The sequence below is a fragment of the Carassius auratus genome, chromosome 37 (genome assembly GCF_003368295.1).
Source record: "Carassius auratus strain Wakin chromosome 37, ASM336829v1, whole genome shotgun sequence".
NCBI classification, from domain to species: domain Eukaryota; kingdom Metazoa; phylum Chordata; class Actinopteri; order Cypriniformes; family Cyprinidae; genus Carassius; species Carassius auratus.
The window spans coordinates 5,918,702-5,938,194 of NC_039279.1; the positions used below are offsets into that span (position 1 = coordinate 5,918,702).

The 19,493-nt window shown below is 40.0% G+C and overlaps 1 protein-coding gene across 1 annotated transcript in view; it reads left to right on the forward strand.

Moving 5' to 3' along the window:
• The window catches only part of LOC113055967 (fatty acid synthase-like), a 24,303-nt gene extending 4,869 nt beyond the window's left edge, over window positions 1–19,434 (forward strand). The window contains exons 4-42 of the mRNA XM_026222372.1: window positions 774–947; window positions 1,251–1,451; window positions 2,045–2,167; window positions 2,584–2,699; window positions 2,864–2,998; window positions 3,091–3,553; window positions 4,193–4,380; window positions 4,830–5,019; window positions 5,181–5,275; window positions 5,741–5,875; window positions 5,971–6,174; window positions 6,351–6,466; window positions 6,558–6,733; window positions 6,817–7,008; window positions 7,165–7,245; window positions 7,384–7,569; window positions 7,691–7,870; window positions 7,953–8,156; window positions 8,686–8,999; window positions 9,085–9,471; window positions 9,651–9,821; window positions 10,298–10,413; window positions 10,585–10,739; window positions 11,053–11,256; window positions 11,359–11,509; window positions 11,594–11,772; window positions 12,090–12,209; window positions 12,314–12,436; window positions 12,554–12,777; window positions 12,878–13,079; window positions 13,837–13,988; window positions 14,077–14,168; window positions 14,247–14,644; window positions 14,744–14,932; window positions 15,142–15,369; window positions 15,644–15,855; window positions 15,944–16,042; window positions 16,193–16,444; window positions 17,866–19,434. Coding sequence (XP_026078157.1) covers window positions 774–947; window positions 1,251–1,451; window positions 2,045–2,167; window positions 2,584–2,699; window positions 2,864–2,998; window positions 3,091–3,553; window positions 4,193–4,380; window positions 4,830–5,019; window positions 5,181–5,275; window positions 5,741–5,875; window positions 5,971–6,174; window positions 6,351–6,466; window positions 6,558–6,733; window positions 6,817–7,008; window positions 7,165–7,245; window positions 7,384–7,569; window positions 7,691–7,870; window positions 7,953–8,156; window positions 8,686–8,999; window positions 9,085–9,471; window positions 9,651–9,821; window positions 10,298–10,413; window positions 10,585–10,739; window positions 11,053–11,256; window positions 11,359–11,509; window positions 11,594–11,772; window positions 12,090–12,209; window positions 12,314–12,436; window positions 12,554–12,777; window positions 12,878–13,079; window positions 13,837–13,988; window positions 14,077–14,168; window positions 14,247–14,644; window positions 14,744–14,932; window positions 15,142–15,369; window positions 15,644–15,855; window positions 15,944–16,042; window positions 16,193–16,444; window positions 17,866–18,003 — 7,265 coding nt within the window. The 3' untranslated portion in view covers window positions 18,004–19,434. The remainder of the gene's footprint in view (window positions 1–773; window positions 948–1,250; window positions 1,452–2,044; window positions 2,168–2,583; window positions 2,700–2,863; window positions 2,999–3,090; window positions 3,554–4,192; window positions 4,381–4,829; window positions 5,020–5,180; window positions 5,276–5,740; window positions 5,876–5,970; window positions 6,175–6,350; window positions 6,467–6,557; window positions 6,734–6,816; window positions 7,009–7,164; window positions 7,246–7,383; window positions 7,570–7,690; window positions 7,871–7,952; window positions 8,157–8,685; window positions 9,000–9,084; window positions 9,472–9,650; window positions 9,822–10,297; window positions 10,414–10,584; window positions 10,740–11,052; window positions 11,257–11,358; window positions 11,510–11,593; window positions 11,773–12,089; window positions 12,210–12,313; window positions 12,437–12,553; window positions 12,778–12,877; window positions 13,080–13,836; window positions 13,989–14,076; window positions 14,169–14,246; window positions 14,645–14,743; window positions 14,933–15,141; window positions 15,370–15,643; window positions 15,856–15,943; window positions 16,043–16,192; window positions 16,445–17,865) is intronic.
• Window positions 19,435–19,493: the final 59 nt, after the last annotated feature.

The following is a 19,493-nucleotide window of genomic DNA, read 5'->3' on the forward strand; positions in this document are numbered from 1 at the left end:
AAATGTTATTTTAAGGCATGCACTGGTATATGAAATGTAGTTTATGTCTTGTGGTATTATGTGCTATATTCTAAAACTATGTAAAACATTTTTTTTATTTTATTCAGTAAGGATGCACTGAAGTGAGAGTAAAGACATTTATAATGTTAAAAATTTCTCATAAATGTTGTTTATTAAAAATAATATTAATATTAAAATAATATTTATTTTGGTAGCGCACATTGCTCTTTTTAAGGTACACAATTTATCCGTTGAAGTCAATACACCCAAAAAAAAGAAATTGTTTGCCTTCATAATCTTTAATCCAAATCGGAGAATGCTCCTCCCCTCTAAAACGACAGGCTTTCTCTGATATCCGGAATATATTTTCTCTGACATCCAAAATCACGCCCCTCCAACTGTCAATGTTAATTTCTGAATGAAACGCCTACTTTACTACATCCAATCAGTTCGCATTGTGTTTCTCTCGGAAGTTCGTTAAAATACAGAAGTAAAATCGATCACAAACTACTGGTTCACATGGATTTAAACTTTTGAAATATATAAAAAAAAAAAAAAAAAATGTGCATCACAGTGACTGTAAAAATATTAAGCAGCACAAATGTTTTCAACACTGATAAGAATTGTCTCTTGAGAATTGTCTCGCAATTATATTATATTAAACAAATTTTCCTTTTTTACATCATTTTTTTTTAAACCTAATTTGTATTTGTATTTTTTTTTGACTGCAAAAATAAAACCTGTTGATTTTTATATCTTTTTTTTTTCTTTAGGCATAAACCCGGTGTCTATGCGTGGCAGCAAGACTGGCGTCTACATTGGAGTAAGTGGCTCAGAGGCAGGAGAGGCCTTCAGTAAAGACCCAGAAGAGCTGCTGGGATACAGCATGACCGGATGCCAGCGGGCCATGTTTGCCAACCGCTTGTCTTACTTCTTTGATTTCAATGGTGTGCAAACATTACAAGTTTAACTACTGACTCGATGCTCGTGCATGTTGTAGGACAGAATTGAGCTGTCAGAAACTTTGTTTTGAAAGACTGTGTCCTCATTCTTTCTGTATGATGTGATGTATCGTCTTAAGTGATTTGAAAAAGTGACTCATTACACAGACACGTCTTTTACTGGTGTAACTTGACAATCATGTTAGACTGATGCAACCAGTTGAGATTGGATATTTAACTCACTATATGCAAGAATCGTTATTGTGATCAGCCATTAACTGTTGTGTTTGATGTACAATGAACATTAAGGTCCGAGTACAGCCATTGACACAGCATGCTCATCTAGTCTGCTGGCTCTGGAGAATGCCTTCAATGCTATTCGCCATGGCCAATGCGATGCAGCACTCGTGGGCGGAGTCAACCTGCTGCTCAAGCCCAACACCTCAGTGCAGTTCATGAAACTGGGCATGCTCAGTCCCGAAGGAACGTGCAAGTCATTTGATGCATCAGGTGAGATAATGTATATCACTGTAACGTCTACAGCTTTCCTCAGAAAGATATTTAAGGAATCTGGTTCCATAAGCATCAATCACTGAATAACAAATATAAGAATATGGCCTTCTAAGTGTTCATACTGAATAAATAGTATTTTAAGCAGCATGCTTTATGTATGCAACAATAAAGCTTTTAAGCAATAGTATGCTAATTGCATGGTCAATTTAGCAAGTGCTGTACACTGATAATATTTCATTTTAATTGTAGTTAAAGTTTTAATAATTTTGTTGCATTTGTCCATTTTTTTGTTTTATATATATATATATATATATATATATATATATATATATATATATATATATATATATATATATTTGTTTGTTGTTTTTTTTATTTTAGTTTTAGCTATTTTATTTCATTAAGTTAAAACTGAATTAAAATAAGGAATCTTAAATTTTTGTTTTTTTGTTTTTGTTTTAGGTAACTATAATAACCCTGAGTTAAACACATTGCATTTTTGATATAATACCCAATGGTTTGCTAAATACTGTACAAAAGTAGTATGCCATAAAATTGGAAAATGTTTTTTGTTCTGTTTTACACTCTAGGAAATGGCTATTGTCGCTCAGAGGCTGCCGTCGCAGTACTCCTGACCAAGAAGTCAATGGCCAAGAGAATCTACGCCACAGTTCTCAACACGGGCAATAACACAGATGGCTACAAAGAGCAAGGTGAACCCATCCCTTCCACCCAAAAAACATCAATCTGCCTCAAATCCTACAGCATTAGTTAGATCATCTCAGTTAATTCCTGCTTGCTTGCTCTGGAAGCCTAACATTACTGTAAATGCTGGCACTATACGTGTCGTAGATGCTGGCCTTTCCCCCAGTGCCTCCTGCCACACTTTACACGCCAGTGTTTTTAAACCTGACACTTGGCTGATCATGAGGGCTGAAAGAATTTGAAATCTCTGCAATACGTTGGATATCAGACCCCTCTAGTTCCTGTTGTGCGTCTCTTGCTGCTACATAGAGTACAGCAGAATCCATGCTGTAGCTTACATGTGCATTCAAGAAAGGCATATTTCAGAACTGCTATGTGTAAATTTGCTCATATTCTGGAATGTGGTATGTCTCTTCTTTTTCAGGGGTGACATTCCCATCAGGTGAGATGCAGCAGCGCCTGGTCCGTTCCCTTTACCAGGAGGCCAACATATCACCTGAGCAGGTGGAGTACGTCGAGGCCCACGGCACCGGTACTAAGGTCCGTCACTCTGAAATTACATATAAAACACTCATGCATACATGAAAAAACTAGTAAATGTAAAATTTTAAATATACATTATATCCTTGTGTGTGTGTGAATGCATTCATTAAGCAAAAGTTTGTCCACTTATGTGTATATTGAAAATAATTCTGGTTTTACAGGTTGGGGATCCTCAGGAAGTGAATGGCATAGTGAGTGTATTCTGTCAGTCACAGAGGGATCCTCTTCTGATTGGCTCGACCAAATCCAACATGGGACACCCAGAGCCTGCATCTGGATTGGCGGCTCTTGCCAAGGTAGATTAACTGATTTTCTTTAAAAATCTGAACGCTTAATCCCACATCCAAAATGTGAAGTAAATCAAGTAACTCATGTTGCATGGGACCAGGTGGTTTTGTCTCTGGAACATGGCGTCTGGGCTCCCAACATCCATTTCCACGATCCAAACCCTGACATTCCTGCTCTAACAGACGGCCGGGTGCAAGTGGTGTCGGAGCCCATACCTGTCCGTGGTGGCATCGTGGGCATCAACTCATTTGGTTTCGGAGGCTCAAATGTCCATGTTATCTTACGTCCACATGATAAAAAAACACTGGCTCCGTCTGCACAACCTCCAGTCCCCAGACTCCTGCAGGCCTCTGGTCGCACCGAGGAGGCGGTCACTTCCCTCCTCAACAACGGCCAGCAGCATAAGGATAACCCAAGCTACCTGTCTCTTCTGAATGATGTGTCTGGAGTTCCAACGGCAAGCATGCCGTACAGGGGATATGCACTGATTGGAGCACAGGGAGAGCTTACAGAGGTTCAGCAAGCCCAGCCCACACCCAGACCGCTCTGGTACATTTGTTCAGGTGAGGAGGGGGGGGGGGGGTTATTTTTCATGGTGAACAAATCTTATTTCCTTCAACCTTTTATGCTAAAAGAGCTTGATGTACCATTTAAATACATACTATAACTTCTATAAAGCTTTATTGGAACCAAGCTGAAAAACATTTTTTTTTTTATGCTGTCATCAGGAAAGCTGGTACTATTAGAAACTATTAGACCTAAATGCAAAAAGAACAATAAAAGTAAAATGAGGGAAGGTTTGTAAACGGATCAAAGCATTTTAATGCTCATTTTACAAGCAAAAGGAGCATTTATTAAAGGCACTGCAGCAAAAATGAATTTGAAAATGTAATTTAATCCTGTGATTTTTCAGGAGCCTTTACTCCAGTCTTCAGAAATCATTCTAATATGCTAATTTGGTGCACTGATAACATTTCTTCTTATTAATGATGATGCTTAATATTTTTTATATTTTTGTATTGTTATTGTATACATGTTCTTTTTTTATTAAATAAATAATACAGGAAAATAACTTGTATACCTTTTTTAAGGTTGTGATTCAGAGCGGGTCAGTCACCTTAATGGATAGTCTCTACACATGATCACATTGGCTGGATTTTTATTTCTGTGTCCTGTCTTTGTTTGTATGTGTCTCCCGACAGGTATGGGCACACAGTGGGCTGGAATGGGCCGTACCCTGATGCAGCTGCCAGAATTTCGGGAGTCGATCCTGCGTTCCGATGTGGCTCTAAAGCAAACTGGGTTGTGTGTGTCTCGTTTGCTCATGGATGCTGATGAGAGCACTTTTGAAGACACTGTGCACGCATTTGTTGGTCTTGCAGCCATCCAGGTCAGTCTCCCTCAGCTCTAGAGATAGCATGTACAGTGCCAGTGTGACTGGAGCAGGATTGACATCAGCAGAGTTTCTCAATGACAAAAAAATGACCCCTGTGAACTTTGGAAGTGATGTACAGTAGGGCTGCCAAATGTTGCAATACAGTGGCACAACCAGTCATGATTTCAACAGTTGCTCTGTCTGTCTCATAAAGAAATCCAGAAATGACAGTTCTGTCCATATGTACCTAACCTGCACGTTCAAACCTGTGTGACTTACTCTCTGCTCAAACAAACCGCTTTTTCCTGTGGAACTGGCACACCTGCATATTCAAACTTATCACATCACAATCGGTTATGAGACAAAATAACATGATTTTCAATCGTAGATAGGTCTAATATGAATGATATTTCCATGGCTGGCTCTCTTTCACCTTCCTGAATGCACTCCTCTCAATTTTCCAGGTTGCCCAGATTGACATGTTAAAGAAGATGGGTCTTCAGCCTGATGGGATTGTGGGCCACTCTGTGGGAGAGCTAGCGTGTGGTTATGCCGACGGCTCCCTGAGCCACAGTGAGACCATTCTAGCTGCTTACTGGAGAGGACGCTGTATTAAAGAGGCCAACCTGCCCCCGGGGGGCATGGCTGCAGTGGGTTAGTGTAGCAGCAGATGCCTTCACAGGGTTTACTTCATTAATTAGATGCGAAGTGCAAAGTGCCCCACCATCTTTTGTTCAGCAATGTATGCTATAATTTGTTTTAGCAAGCTTGCCACTGGTTCCTTTTACCAACCCTCCCATTATCTTCCCCCTCAGGCTTAACGTGGGAAGAATGCAAAGCTCAGTGTCCACAGGGTGTCGTTCCTGCTTGTCACAATGCTGAGGACACAGTAACCATCTCAGGCCCTCAGGTGTATACACACTAAGAAATAAGATCACCTTAATCTCAATATAAAAAACAAATTATAATCACAATACGTGTGTGTGTGTACAGTGTGTGTGTATATTGTGTTTGTGTGTGTGTATGTATGTGTGTGTGTTTTTAATTTATTTAATTAAAAATACAGTAAAAAGAGTAATATTGTGAAATAATATTATTAATTAAAATATACTGTAAAATGTTTTTTTTTTTCTGATGATGATGGCAAAGTAACATTTTCAGCATCTTTACTCCAGCCTTGTCACATGATCCTTCAGAAATCAATCTAATATGCTGATTTACTTGCTGCCAAATATTTTGTGGAAATGACTTATTTGTTTTAAACTAGTTGCATTTTTTTTTTTTTTTTTTTCAGCTACATTTATAAAATTATTGAAACATATATAAAATGAAAGCATGCATACTAGTACCTAACAGTGAGTGTTTGGTTATGCAGGACTCTGTCAGCAAGTTTGTTGCCCAGCTGAAAGAGAGCGGTGTGTTTGCCAAAGAAGTGCGCAGTGCTGGTGTGGCTTTCCACTCCTATTACATGGCCTCTATTGCTCCAGCCCTTCTGTCTGCACTGCAGAAGGTGAGTTGGTGTGGCATTGCAGTGTCATAGTGCCCTCTGGTGGCCATCGGCACTTCAAAACCTCAGACACTGACTTCCTGTACATGTTCTTGTAGGTAATAAAGAGCCCAAGGCCTCGTTCAGTACGTTGGATCAGTACGTCCATCCCTCAGGGAGACTGGGAGAGCCCACTCGCACTCTACTCATCTGCAGAGTACCATGTCAATAACTTGGTCAGCCCTGTGCTCTTTCAGGAGGGACTCAGCCTAGTGCCAGATAATGCTGTGGTAGTAGAAATTGCCCCACATGCTTTGCTGCAGGTAACAGGGAATTATTATTAACATTTTTTTAAATATTATTATTATTAATCTGAACTCTTAAATTATTTTGTATCACGTAAATCAACTTATCAAAATCTAAATCCCTAATGTCCATGTCTCAAAGATTCACACATAGATCCATTTCTATTATTAATGTACCCTTGTTTCATCTTCAGGCCATCCTGAAACGGAGCCTGAAACCAACCTGCTGCATCCTTCCCCTAATGAAACGAGGGCATGCCAACAATCTAGAGTTCTTCCTCTCTCATGTGGGCAAGATCTACATGAATGGGTTGGTTTTTATACTCCTCACTTACTAGCTGTTTTGACCTGAAACTGTCAGCATTTTGCAATAATTGATGCACACTCTCTTGCATTTGCAGAATTAACGTGGACAGTAATAAATTGTATCCAGCTGTCGAATACCCTGTTCCAACGGGGACCCCTCTCATCTCCCCTCACATTCAGTGGGATCATTCCCAGGTTTGGGACGTGCCCAAGGTGGAGGACTTCCCTGCTGGCTCAGGGGGATCCACCTCAGCCGTTGTGTACAATATCGGTGGGTAGTTGTGAAGTTGAAATTTGTGTTTTTCTCATCTTTGCTGTCATCTCTTGCTAATTTGTTTTTTATGTTTTGTGCAGACATGAATCCAGAGTCTCCTGATTACTACATGATTGGTCATTGCATTGATGGTCGGGTGCTCTACCCAGCCACAGGATACCTGGTTCTGGCCTGGAGGACTCTGATGAGATCTCTTGGTGCAGTCATGGAGCACACACCTGTTACATTTGAAGACATCACCATCCATAGAGCCACAATCCTACCCAAGACAGGTAAAATATTTGTTTTCTCTGTACTGTAAGACTGGAATTCTTTCAGTATTTTCTTGCAGTCGTCGCATTATATCTCACAGTGATGACTCTTGTAATTGCAAAATTCTAGTTGATGCGGCTTAGTGCTAACCGAATGTTTTGTGCACCGCATCACAGGGGCTGTCCAGCTGGAGGTGCGACACATGCCCGCCACTAACCGTTTTGAGGTGTCGGAGAATGGAAATCTGGCCGTCAGTGGTGCGTTTCCAGTCAATATGTAACATCATTGTCAACAGCTTGCACTGACACATTTTTGAGTAAAACAGGACGTTTATGAATTGACAAATATCATATTTAAGACTCATGATCACACTCTGATATCCTTGGTGGTCTCAGGTAAGGTGAGTGTCTTGGAGGATGCTGGACTTGATGCATTCCATGCTGAGCTGAATAAACGGATGGCTGTAGACAAGGAAGATTCGAAACTGCTTTTGAAAGCCGGGGACATCTACAAAGAGCTGCGTCTGCGTGGTTATGACTACGGCAAGACTTTCCAGGGGATCCTGGAGTCTAACAATGCTGGTAATTCCCATCGAAAGCATCTTAAAATTAAATTGTGGAGATAATGTTGTCCAAAACAGATTGTTGTGGTCAAAAAAGGCATTTCTCCCATCCTGAGCTCTTTGTATTGTGGTTCTACTAGGTGACTGTGGAAAGCTTCACTGGACAGGTAACTGGGTGACGTTTCTAGACACCATGCTGCAAATGATTGTAGTGGGGCTGCCTGGTCGCAGCTTGAGACTGCCCACTCGCATACGCTCTGTGTATGTGGACCCCAAACTTCATGAGGAGAGGGTAAAAGAGTATGCAGATGGCCAGAAAGGTATTAGACACCAACTAACTCAAGTCTGATGTAACCTGACCTGATTTAAAAAATATATCTGACCAAAATGTCTTCTCGTCAGCTGTGGACGTTCATGTCAACCGTTGCTTTGACAACATAACAGCTGGAGGAGTTCAGATCTGTGGGCTTCACGCCACCGTAGCACCCCGTCGCCAACAGCAGCAGACTCCGCCCACTTTGGAGGAGTTTGTCTTTGTTCCCTATGTGGACTCCGATTGCCTGAGAACCAATGAAAAACTTGGAGATCAACTGAGACATTGCAAAGGCACGGTCTGATTTCTACTTTGAGAATTGCAGCATAAAAGGGTTTTATTTTTATTTATATTTTTATAAAGAAGTCTCTTATACACACCAAGGCTGCATTTATTTGATAAGTAAAAAGTTAAATTATTACAATTTAAAAGAACAGTTTTCTGGTTGAATATATTATAGAATGTAATTTATTATTGTGATGCAAAGCTGGATTTTCTGCAGCCATTACTCCAGTCTTCATTGTTACATGATCCTTCAGAAATCATTCTAATATGCATGTTTAGTGTGCTAAAAAAGTTTATTATTATGGGTGAAAACCGTGATACTATTTTTATTTTTATTTTTTGTAATAATTTTTGATAAATATAAAGTTCAGATGAACAGCATTTATTATTCATATATAAGTGGATTAATTTAATATTTAATAATATTAATAGTATTATTATAATTAGATGGACCTAAAATCTTCAGGTTGGCCCCTGTTTTTTTTTTCTTCTCTATTTCTCTTGCACTGTACTTACTTTCCTATGTTTTATGTCCAGGTCTAGTACAGCGTCTGCAAAGGAAGCTGGCCAATCAGGGAGTGAAGATCTCCATCCCTGGGTTAGAAGGTGCGACCGAGGGCGAGCTGATTGGAGCAGAGGCAGAGAAAGGCCTGTTGCGGTTGCTCTCTGTGCTTTGCGGACTGGAACTGAACGGAAACCTGCGCTCTGAGCTGGAACAGACGGTGGAGAAGGAGAGAGACTGTCTGCTGCAGGACCCTCTGCTCAATGGCCTGCTGGACTCCCAGGCGCTACGTCACTGCTTGGACACGGCCCTTGAGAACAGCACTCCTGGAAAACTCAAAGTTGTGGAGGTATGGTTAATTGATTATTTAGGATGAAAATGGGTAGAATTCGATGAGATGGTTGAAATTCTCAACATGTATTCTTCTCCTTCAGGCTCTAGCCGCAGATGGCCGTTTGTTTTCTCGAGCTGTTGGTCTCCTTAATATCCAGCCGATGTTACGTCTCGACTACACTGTTTCAGATGTGTCTATTGACCGGCTCTCTGCACATCAGAGCTCCCTGGAGGAGCAGGGCATCTCATCTGCTCAGTGGGACCCTTTTCAGGGCCCAGTAACAGGTGGTCTTGACGGGGCTGACCTGGTTGTGTGTAACTGTGCGACAGGGCACACGGCCAACCCTGCACTTCTTATAGAGAACCTGACGTCAGCTGCAAGAGAAGGCGGTTTTGTTTTGATCCACACCCTACTGAGAGGAGACACTCTTGGAGAGACGGTAGCCTTCCTCACATCTCAAAACAACCAGGAGGGTTTGTTGACACAGGTGTGTGTTTAAAACTCTGTCAGATCCACAACATAAATGAAAGTGACGTTTGAATTACAATGTTGTATTTAAATAACAGCATTAAATAAGTTGGCCTTGTTTTGTCTGTTCTTTCATTTTGTTTTGTCTGGCCCATTGTTGGGTGTTGGGTTCTAAACTGAATTGTTTTTTGATTTCAGACTGAATGGGAGGAGCTCTTCCAAAAGGCCTCTTTAAATGTGGTCACGCTGAGAAAGTCCTACTACGGCTCTGCTCTCTTCCTTTGCCAACGGCACCGACAGTCCCCTCAGGATCAGCCTGTCCTTATTGTGGTGGACCCTGCTGACTACAAATGGGTGGAGACTTTAAAGGTGAGGGTAAAAGTCTACATGAAATGCTGACATGAAATTAATCTTTGTCATAGAACTTATTGTGAATTATTCATCCATGTATATGAACCCCTTGTCTTTTAAATTTGAGCTCATAATGTTTAATCATGTAAAAATGTTGCATCTTGGTGAAAAGGAAAGCCTTCTCTGTGGTGACATGTAAAAGACTTCTCCAATCATTTAGTATGCTTAAACCCTGCCCATCCACCATTGACTGCAAGCTTGCATTAATTTTGAGTAAAACACCCACATCTCAAAATCCAATCAACATCCAATAGATTTGCTCAAGTTACACTAATTCGGTTTCATCACGACTTGAATCATACAAACTCATTAATGGTGTTGCCAAGGCCACAAATAACACTTGGCAATCCTGTAGCAACATGATAAAACCAAACAGCAGACTCGTTAAATGAATCCTAATGCATAACCCTTTCTTTCTTCTTTGTTCTTGTTAGAGCACTTTAGCCGAGTCATCTGATATCCCAGTCTGGCTCATTGCCACTAAGGGTCATAATGGAGTGGTGGGAATGGTGAACTGCCTCAGACAAGAGCCTGGAGGCAACCGCATACGGTCCGTCCACTTCCTGTGCAATAGTGTTCCACATATATGTTACTGTACTGTTATGTCATTATATTTTTGATGTTACAATTATGCAATTATTAGATATTGACTTTTCTTTTTTTTTGTAAAGATGTAAATGTAGTATTCATGTACATGGTCTTTTTTTCTCCTCCCCAATAGGTGTGCATTTGTTTCTAATCTAAGTAAGGGCGCTGAAGTCCCCTCCCTTCTTCCTACCCAAAAAGAGATGAAGGCATTACTAAAGAAGGATCTGGTCATGAACGTGTTCCGTGATGGACAGTGGGGCGTTTTTAGACACCAGTTGTTAACACAAGGTGAAATAGGCAGTCTAGACTTTTAGTGACATCTCATTGATGTGATGTAAAAAGATTAATAAAGGATAAAATATTGATTATGTCATAATAATAATAATTGCAACAATGCTGAGCTTTACGCAAATGTACAGCAACTCTTGGGATTGCAGACAGTGAAGCTCACTGGAATAGTAGTAGCATATTAGCAACTGTACAGTAACTTTGCGACTTTGATTTAATGGTTGTCAATGTGAATACATCTTCAGATTGTAACTTTGATTAGAGTCTTTTGAGCATGTTGTGATCATCTTCTTTTCTGTGCATTCATGTTTAGATCTTAGCGAGGAGTTGACAGAGCAGGCTTACGTGAATGTCCTGACTCGCGGCGATCTCTCATCGCTGCGATGGATTGCTTCCCCGCTGCGTCATTTTGTCCCTGCCAATCCCAACGTGCAGCTCTGCCGTGTTTACTACTCCTCCCTCAACTTCAGAGACATCATGCTGGCCACTGGCAAACTGCCTCCAGATGCCATCCCTGGTTTGTACCCCAGCCTGTTTTTGACTATAAGTGAAATCTTGCACGCTAGCTTATCCAATAAAAAGACTTTGGAAAGAGACTCTTCTCGTTTTGTGAATGCAGGAGACATAGCGCTGCAGCAGTGCATGCTGGGAATGGAGTTTTCAGGGCGAGACCCCAGTGGGCGACGTGTAATGGGTTTGCTTCCAGCTAAAGGTCTGGCCACCTGTGTGGATGCAGACAAGCGCTTCCTTTGGGATGTTCCATCTAGCTGGTGAGAACCTCAGCACCTCTGAAACCGAAGAAGACGTCTTCCTCCGAAACTCTCAGTGTTAAGTGTAGCTGTGTTTATGTGCAGGACACTGGAGCAGGCCGCCTCCGTTCCTGTGGTATATGCCACTGCCTATTATTCCCTAGTGGTACGAGGGCGTCTGAGGCCTGGTGAAAGTGTGCTGATCCATTCAGGTTCTGGAGGGGTTGGACAGGCCGCTATTGCTATTGCACTTAGTATGCGCTGCCGAGTCTTCACAACTGTGGGTAAGTGACTTCCCTATTTTTATTTTGTTTTTACAATGCAGGTATTATACTTATTTGGTGTTTTGGTAAGAATAAGAATTAATTGTGCATCACTATTTAAAACAATATTCAAAGCATAAAGCATTTACAGGTCAACATTTTCATAAATTACATTTTTGTAGACTTAATTAGATACTATTTTAGTGAGAATGAAATTGGCTTAAATGGAATGATGATGATGCATAGAGTTAACTAAATTAAAATAATACATTTGTCAAAAGAAAAAGCTATGAATAAAGCAACTGAACACTGCTAATGTGTATCTTGTTTTGATACAGGTTCTGGAGAGAAGAAGGCATACCTGCAAGAAAGATTTCCTCAGCTCACGGCAGAATCTTTTGCTAATTCTAGAGACGCCTCGTTTGAAAAGCATGTAATGCTCCAAACTCAAGGCAAAGGTGAATAGAATATATAGCAGTGACTCTGAATAGACTGCAGCATTGCATTTAATATTGCTGTGGCTTGAAGTATTGAACCACCATATGTATGTGTGTTTTTTCAGGAGTTGATTTGGTTTTAAACTCCCTTGCTGAAGAGAAGCTGCAGGCCAGCTTGCGTTGTTTGGCCAGACATGGTCGTTTCCTGGAGATCGGCAAATATGACCTTTCCAACAACACACCACTAGGTGTGTCCCAGATGTACAGCAATTCCCGAATCAATCAACAATCATCTTAGATCCGTTATTCTCTTACTTTTATACTTTCACGTGTTAAATGTAATTGTCCAATTGTTCTTGATTCAGGTATGGCTCTGTTCCTGAAGAACGTGGCCTTCCACGGCATCCTGCTGGATGCTTTGTTTGAGGAGGGGAACAGGGAATGGGAGGAGGTATCTGAGCTTCTGAAGAAGGGAATCGCTAGTGGAGTCGTTCAGCCATTACGTACAACTGTCTTTGAGAGGAACCAGGTGGAGGACGCCTTCCGCTACATGGCTCAGGGCAAACACATCGGCAAAGTCCTGCTGCAGGTAAGAATGGTAGTTGATTTTAATAAACCTGTGTAAAAATGTTCTTATCACCAATTACTTATACTTTACAAATTGCTTGTCTCTCCTTTTCACCTCTCAGGTACGTTCAGAGGAGAAAAGCACCACTGTTCCTGCAAACTCTCCTCTTTCTATTCCCGCTGTCTGCCGTACCTTCTTCCCTGTTTCTCTCTCGTACATCATCACTGGAGGCCTGGGTGGTTTCGGGTTGGAGTTGGCCCAATGGCTCACTGAGAGAGGTGCTCGTAAACTGGTGCTGACGTCACGTTCTGGCATCCGCAACGGTAAATATGTGCTAGGCTTTGATCAGTTTTCAAGTCAGTGTTTATAACTAAAACAACATTTATTAAAATAAAACTGAAGTTATATTAAAATTTTATTTAATTAATATTTATATCTGATTTTCTAGGCAATAATGTAAAATAAAGTGTAAAATAAAGCTAAAATAGAAATATTTAATAATAAATAACACATACGTTTTATTACAAAAGCACATAAATTACTAAAACAAAAGCTATTAAAAATACATTTTTCATTTATTGAAATAAAACTGAAATAAAATATAAAAATGAGATAGAAAAACTTATATAAAATAAATGTAAAACATTGCCTTTGCATGTAGCTTTGAGGTAAAGTTGGAGTACTAAAATGATTAAAAACTGAAATATATAAAGATTAATACTGAAGTAAAAAAAATTAAAGCTAAATAGAAAAGTAAAAAAACTACTACGTTACAAATATTACATTAACATTAAATAAAAAATTTGATTAAAAATTAAAATAAATTATTTGAATTAAATTAAGTGAAAATTAGAACTGTTCCTATGGCAACTAATTCAATTAAAATAAGAGGTACTAAAATGACTAAAAGTCGAAAATAAATAAAAGATAAATTAGAAATATATATAATATATACGCCCATGACACATACACTCATGTTCTAATCCAAAAATATTAATAAATACTAAAATAATATATAAATACTAAAATAACACTGATGTTGGTCAGGGCAACACACTAAAACGTTTGTTGTCTCGACAGGTTATCAAGCCAAGCGTATTCGAGAGTGGCAGGCCATGGGCATTCAGGTTCTTGTGTCCACTAGCGATGTCACCTCCATGGCAGGGGCGGAGCGTCTCATCACTGAGGCCTGCCGCTTGGGTCCAGTTGGTGGCATCTTCCACCTTGCCATGGTAACGTTCAGCTGTTGCTTTCAGTTCATTTTCCTTTGTAGTCAAAGAAAGAACAAATACATAACTGATATTTCTCTCTATCATCTAGGTCCTTAAAGACGGCATGCTGGAGAATCTGACCCCACAGGACTTCATTGACGTCAATAGACCCAAATACAGTGGAACCATTCATCTTGACAGGTAGGGAATGGTTTGATTGAATATCTTAGTTCGCCTGTGGCTTATGACAGATCTTGATAAATGACTCCTTTTCCACAGTGTGACTAGGCAGAAGTGCCCAGAACTTCAGCACTTTGTAGTGTTCTCATCAGTCAGCTGTGGCCGTGGTAATGCTGGCCAGAGCAACTATGGCTTTGCTAACTCCACCATGGAGCGAGTGTGTGAGCAGCGGCGCCACGACAACCTGCCAGGCCTGGCCATCCAATGGGGTGCCATTGGAGATGTGGGTGTTGTCTTGGAGACCATGGGTGGCAATGATGCTGTGATTGGTGGCACGTTGCCCCAACGCATGTCTTCCTGTTTGGAAGTACTGGATAGGTTCTTGTGCCAGCAGAGGCCTGTAATGTCCAGCTTTGTGTTGGCGGAAAAATTGGTGGTCGCTAAAGGAGAAGGAAGTGGACAGAGGGACCTGGTGGAGGCTGTGGCTCATATTCTAGGTAAAATATAAAATATCAGACCTGAAATATTCAAAAATCTGATAAGTTACCCTTTTTTAAAATGCTTTTTAAAGTTACAGTGTCACCTCTTCTGTTCAGGTGTGCGTGACCTGAACAGTCTGAATGCCGATGCCTCATTGGCTGATCTGGGTCTCGATTCCCTGATGGGTGTTGAGGTTAGGCAGACACTGGAGAGGGACTATGACATTGTCATGGCAATGAGAGAAATCCGACAGCTTACTATTAATAAGCTACGGGAGCTTTCCAGCCAATCAGGAGGGAAAGAGGGTGAGCATGTGATTCGTGTCAATGCCAATATCAATACACTTATGTTTTTTGTTTTTTTCCATAACATTTTGTTATTCACAGTATCTTGAATAAGCTATTATGCATTTGCAAAAAGAAAATAAATTCAGGGCGTCTTATTCCATGTTTTGTAAGAAACACTGCATTATTTGGAGAATTATATTAAATCTCTCTCATTCGGTTTCTCTCAGAGTCCCGAGCTGCTCCTGCAAAGCGATCTGGTGTTCAAGCTCTGCTGGAGTCAGATCTGAGCCGGATGCTGGTGAACCCAGACGACCCCACTGTGGCCCCACTGAACGAGGTCCAGAGTGCCGAAAGGCCCTTATTCCTTGTTCACCCCATCGAGGGCTCTATTGCTGCCTTCCGCACTCTCACCAGCAAGCTCAGTGTGCCATGCTATGGCCTGCAGTGCACCAAAGGTACAAACACAAGATCAAGGATCACTTTTATTATCTTTCTAAATAATCATATCTACTATAAACATTACTATATGTGATGTTTCACTTTTATTATCTTTCTAAATAATCACATCTACTATAAACATTACTATATGTGATGTTTCTGAAGTTTTTATATGGTTTTAATTCCTTTATCAGTAATATATGTTTGAAATGTTAATTATTTATTTTTTGTTTGCTAAAAATCAGTCCGGTTAAAAAAAAAATCTGTTTTATGTGTTTGGTCCATCTGCAGCCGCTCCTCTAGACAGTATCCAGAGTCTTGCCGCTTATTACGTGGAGTGCATGAGGCAGGTGCAGCCAGAGGGGCCGTATCGCATCGCTGGTTACTCGTTCGGTGCATGTGTGGCTTTTGAGATGGGCTCACAGCTGCAGGCAGCCAAATGCCCAGTGGAATACCTCTTCCTGTTTGACGGCTCACACTCTTACGTGGCAGCTTATACACAGGTGCCATAAAAGAGCTCAGAAAGCACCAAACGGAAATATTTTGGTGCACCTGGTCACATGGTCATCATTTTTGTTTTTTCTTTGACAGAGTTACAGAGCCAAACTGACCCCTGGAAAAGAGTCTGAGGCTGAGACTGAAGCTCTGTGTGCTTTTATCCAACAGTTCACTGGCATTGAGTACAACAAGGTACATAAACATTTGTAACTTTGTGGTTCAGTCTTCAAAAGATTTTGATTTTTTTATGGTCTTTTCTAAATGGACTGTATCTTAACTATAGTTCAGTCACATTAATACAGTGCTAAAGCTAATGCAGTCTATCCTTAATCTTTCACCCAGCTGCTGGAGACATTGTTACCTCTGTCGGACCTGGAGGCTCGTGTGAACAAGGCTGTTAATCTTATCACACCCAGCCATAAGAATGTCAGCCGAGATATGCTCCATTTTGCTGCTTCTACATTTTACCACAAACTGAAGGCCGCCGACCGCTATGTTCCAACTTCCAAGTATCACGGCAATGTCACCCTGCTGAGAGCCAAGGCCAGCAGCGAGTACGGTGATGGTTTAGGATCTGACTACAAACTGCACGAGGTAAAGATATGGTCCACAAATAAAATACTCCTTCAGAGATCATTCTTATACGCTGATTTGGTGCATAGGTTTTCTTATTTTTGTGGATACAACATTTATTTGATTTTAAACATATTATTTTTAGTAAGGTTACTGAATATTTTTTTACTTTTTACATGGTACTAGTTTCCATGAAAACTTTTTTTTTAATAACCTACTTTATAAATATGTGAAAATGGTTAAATCTGTGATGGTGTGTTTTTTTTTGTTGTTGTTTAATTTAGAACAGGAATTTTACTGGGTAAATTAAATGGAAAAAAAAAAAAAAAATATATATATATATATATATATATATATATATATATATATATATATATATATTTAATTTTATACATTTTGAAAATACAATCATAATAAAAGAATATTAGCCACCAGTAACGGATTTAGACCCAGTGAGGAAAAAAAAGCTGCATTTGAAGTCATTTCGTACTGTGATCACCTTTAAAAACCTAGCTCTCATCCTGGTCTTTGTACAGGAAGCATTTTTAGGGAAATTGCACAAGAAAGTACTTCTGAATCTGAGGAGATCATGCTGAGAAAAAGACTTTAAAGGGCTCATATGAGGTTTCTCCTCTATGCCTTACCTTTCTGAAATGCATACATTTTTACAAAGCTCATCGGTCTGAAAAGCTAGGTGTGCTCTGATTGGCCAGCCATCCAGTTCTTTGTGATTGGCCGAAAACCCATTATAAACGAGGCATTTGTTGCATCCAGTGGGGACATAATTACGGATTAGAATACGGATAATAAAGTTGCATTGCATTGCGTAAACATATAACAATGTCTGCATTTGTGATCAGAGAAACGACAAACAACAAGCTCTACTCTACACTGCTCAAAACTCGTGCATGAATAATCAGTGGTAAATCTTTTAAATATGTAAATGTACTTACAGACTGTGGGTCAGATGTGCCAGGTTTGTAGTCTTCTCTCCCAGGATCAGGAAGCAGTCCTCCATAAAATGTGCTGCACACTGAATATTTGTGTTGAACTGATCTGGAACAGTGTTGTAAATACAACTTAAATTCAAATTTCTAGTTGTGTTTTCTTTTGGAAGATCAAACAAAGTATTTTGGCTTTCGCAACAAAACGCACCACATCTTCACAACAAATCTTCCCACATCATGCCGTAAACGTGGGGGCATGTTTAAACGAGGCGTTTTAGGAGGGCGTGGACGAGTGTAAACTTTTATTAAAAATATCTCTTCGGGTTTGACTCTTTGCAGCTTTAGGGATCTTATTGATTCACAAACAGTTTTTAACACTCCAAAGAGAAAGGAAAACTTGAAATCACATCATATGACCCCTTTAAGCTTGCTTTTGTGTGTTTTGCTATAATGCCTCCCTGCAGTGTTTATAATTGGATTGTGTTGTGTCTGCAGGTGTGTGATGGGAAGGTGTCAGTTCATGTGATCGAGGGAGACCATCGGACCTTCCTAGAGGGAGAAGGTGTGGAGTCCATCTCAGGCATCATCCACAGCTCACTGGCTGAACCCAGAGTCAGCACCAGAGAGGGCTGAACCTTTCTGCCAAACTTCTCTTCCACCCTTTCTCTGTTGTTTCACCCGACAAACCAAAACTGTGTCACGGCGTATTAAAGCATGCACGTTTTTGAGATCTCTTCATACCTCTCACCCACTTGACAGCCTTTTCCATCTCCTCTTTCTCATTCCCTTGACATCTTAGTTGCTTCCCACCCTTTACTTCTCACTTAAAGTTTATATTCCACACTGGGAACAAAAGCGCATGTCTGTTTACTTGCTTTGTTTAAGATTCAATTCAGTGTTCATTGACTTCTGTAGATCATCACACGTGACTGTGAAAACTAAAAATCACTAATTTCTAGCATGGGTGCGTAGTTAAGTGCCAGGATGTAGTGATCACTGCATAACCTGCATAAGTCTGCTAAAGGTTCTGTCAAAACTGCATTCATGTTCATATGTATTTCTTTATCTAACCTAATGATGCGGACTGCAAGTCAAGGCCTGGCTGTACTCAAATCCACATATTATACATCTGGAATCTAGTTACGCACATCGCTGAGATCGGTGTTTACCAGTCGTGAGTGGTTACTGATGCTTTAGCACTACTAGTTAAAATGTTTACTGTAGCATTGTTTTTCTTTTCTGAATGATATTGGTTGGCTCTCTTGTTGTTGCTGAACATCTTAAATTATGCTGCAATAATTGTATATTTAAAAGGGAAGATGTGTATAAAAAAAACATTCCTGGATGAGAGTAACAATTAAGAGATCTGATTAATTGATTTCTTATTAATGTTTACGGTAATAATAGATAATAATGGAATATTTGTTACTTAAAAATACGTATTGTCTCACTATTGCACAAGCTAAAAACAAAATGCATATGGTCACCGATGTGAAATGCTTGGCAGTCCAGAGTGAATCATCTCGGCTCGTACTGAAATGATGCTTCGCTGCTTAATTGTAGACCAATAACTGGAGTATTAATATTGTATTGATGTTTCTAATCCTCTTTTTGAGGACTTGTTCCAGGTTTCTCTCGGATCTATTATATTCTCCCAAAATGATCTGTGATTAATTGACTGCTTTAATACTTAAGATGTTAGCTGTAGTACATTTTTTGTGGCCAGGTCCACATTAGACACAAAGCAGTTCATAGTGCAAATCGCATCATATTTTAGTCTAAATCTTGTCATAATCAAGTGTTATTTGGTGTAGGTGTGAAATTGGGATGAATGACTATCTTTCCGTCACAGCACAGGAAGGTCTCCTGTTAGAAAACAAATCACACATTTCTGAGACTAAGCGTTCAAGTCAGTGACGAATTGTGATTTCTTTCTATGTTTAGAGCTAAGATGGAAGAGCAATAGTGCTTGTTTTTCTATTACTGAAATATTTTTCTTTGCTGTAATTTTTCCAGTATTTATTGTACTAGTCCAAATAAAGTTACTGTATTACTAACATAACACATCCATAGTCTACTGGTTTGTTTTTTCCCCAACCACATTGGATATTCCGGTCCTACAG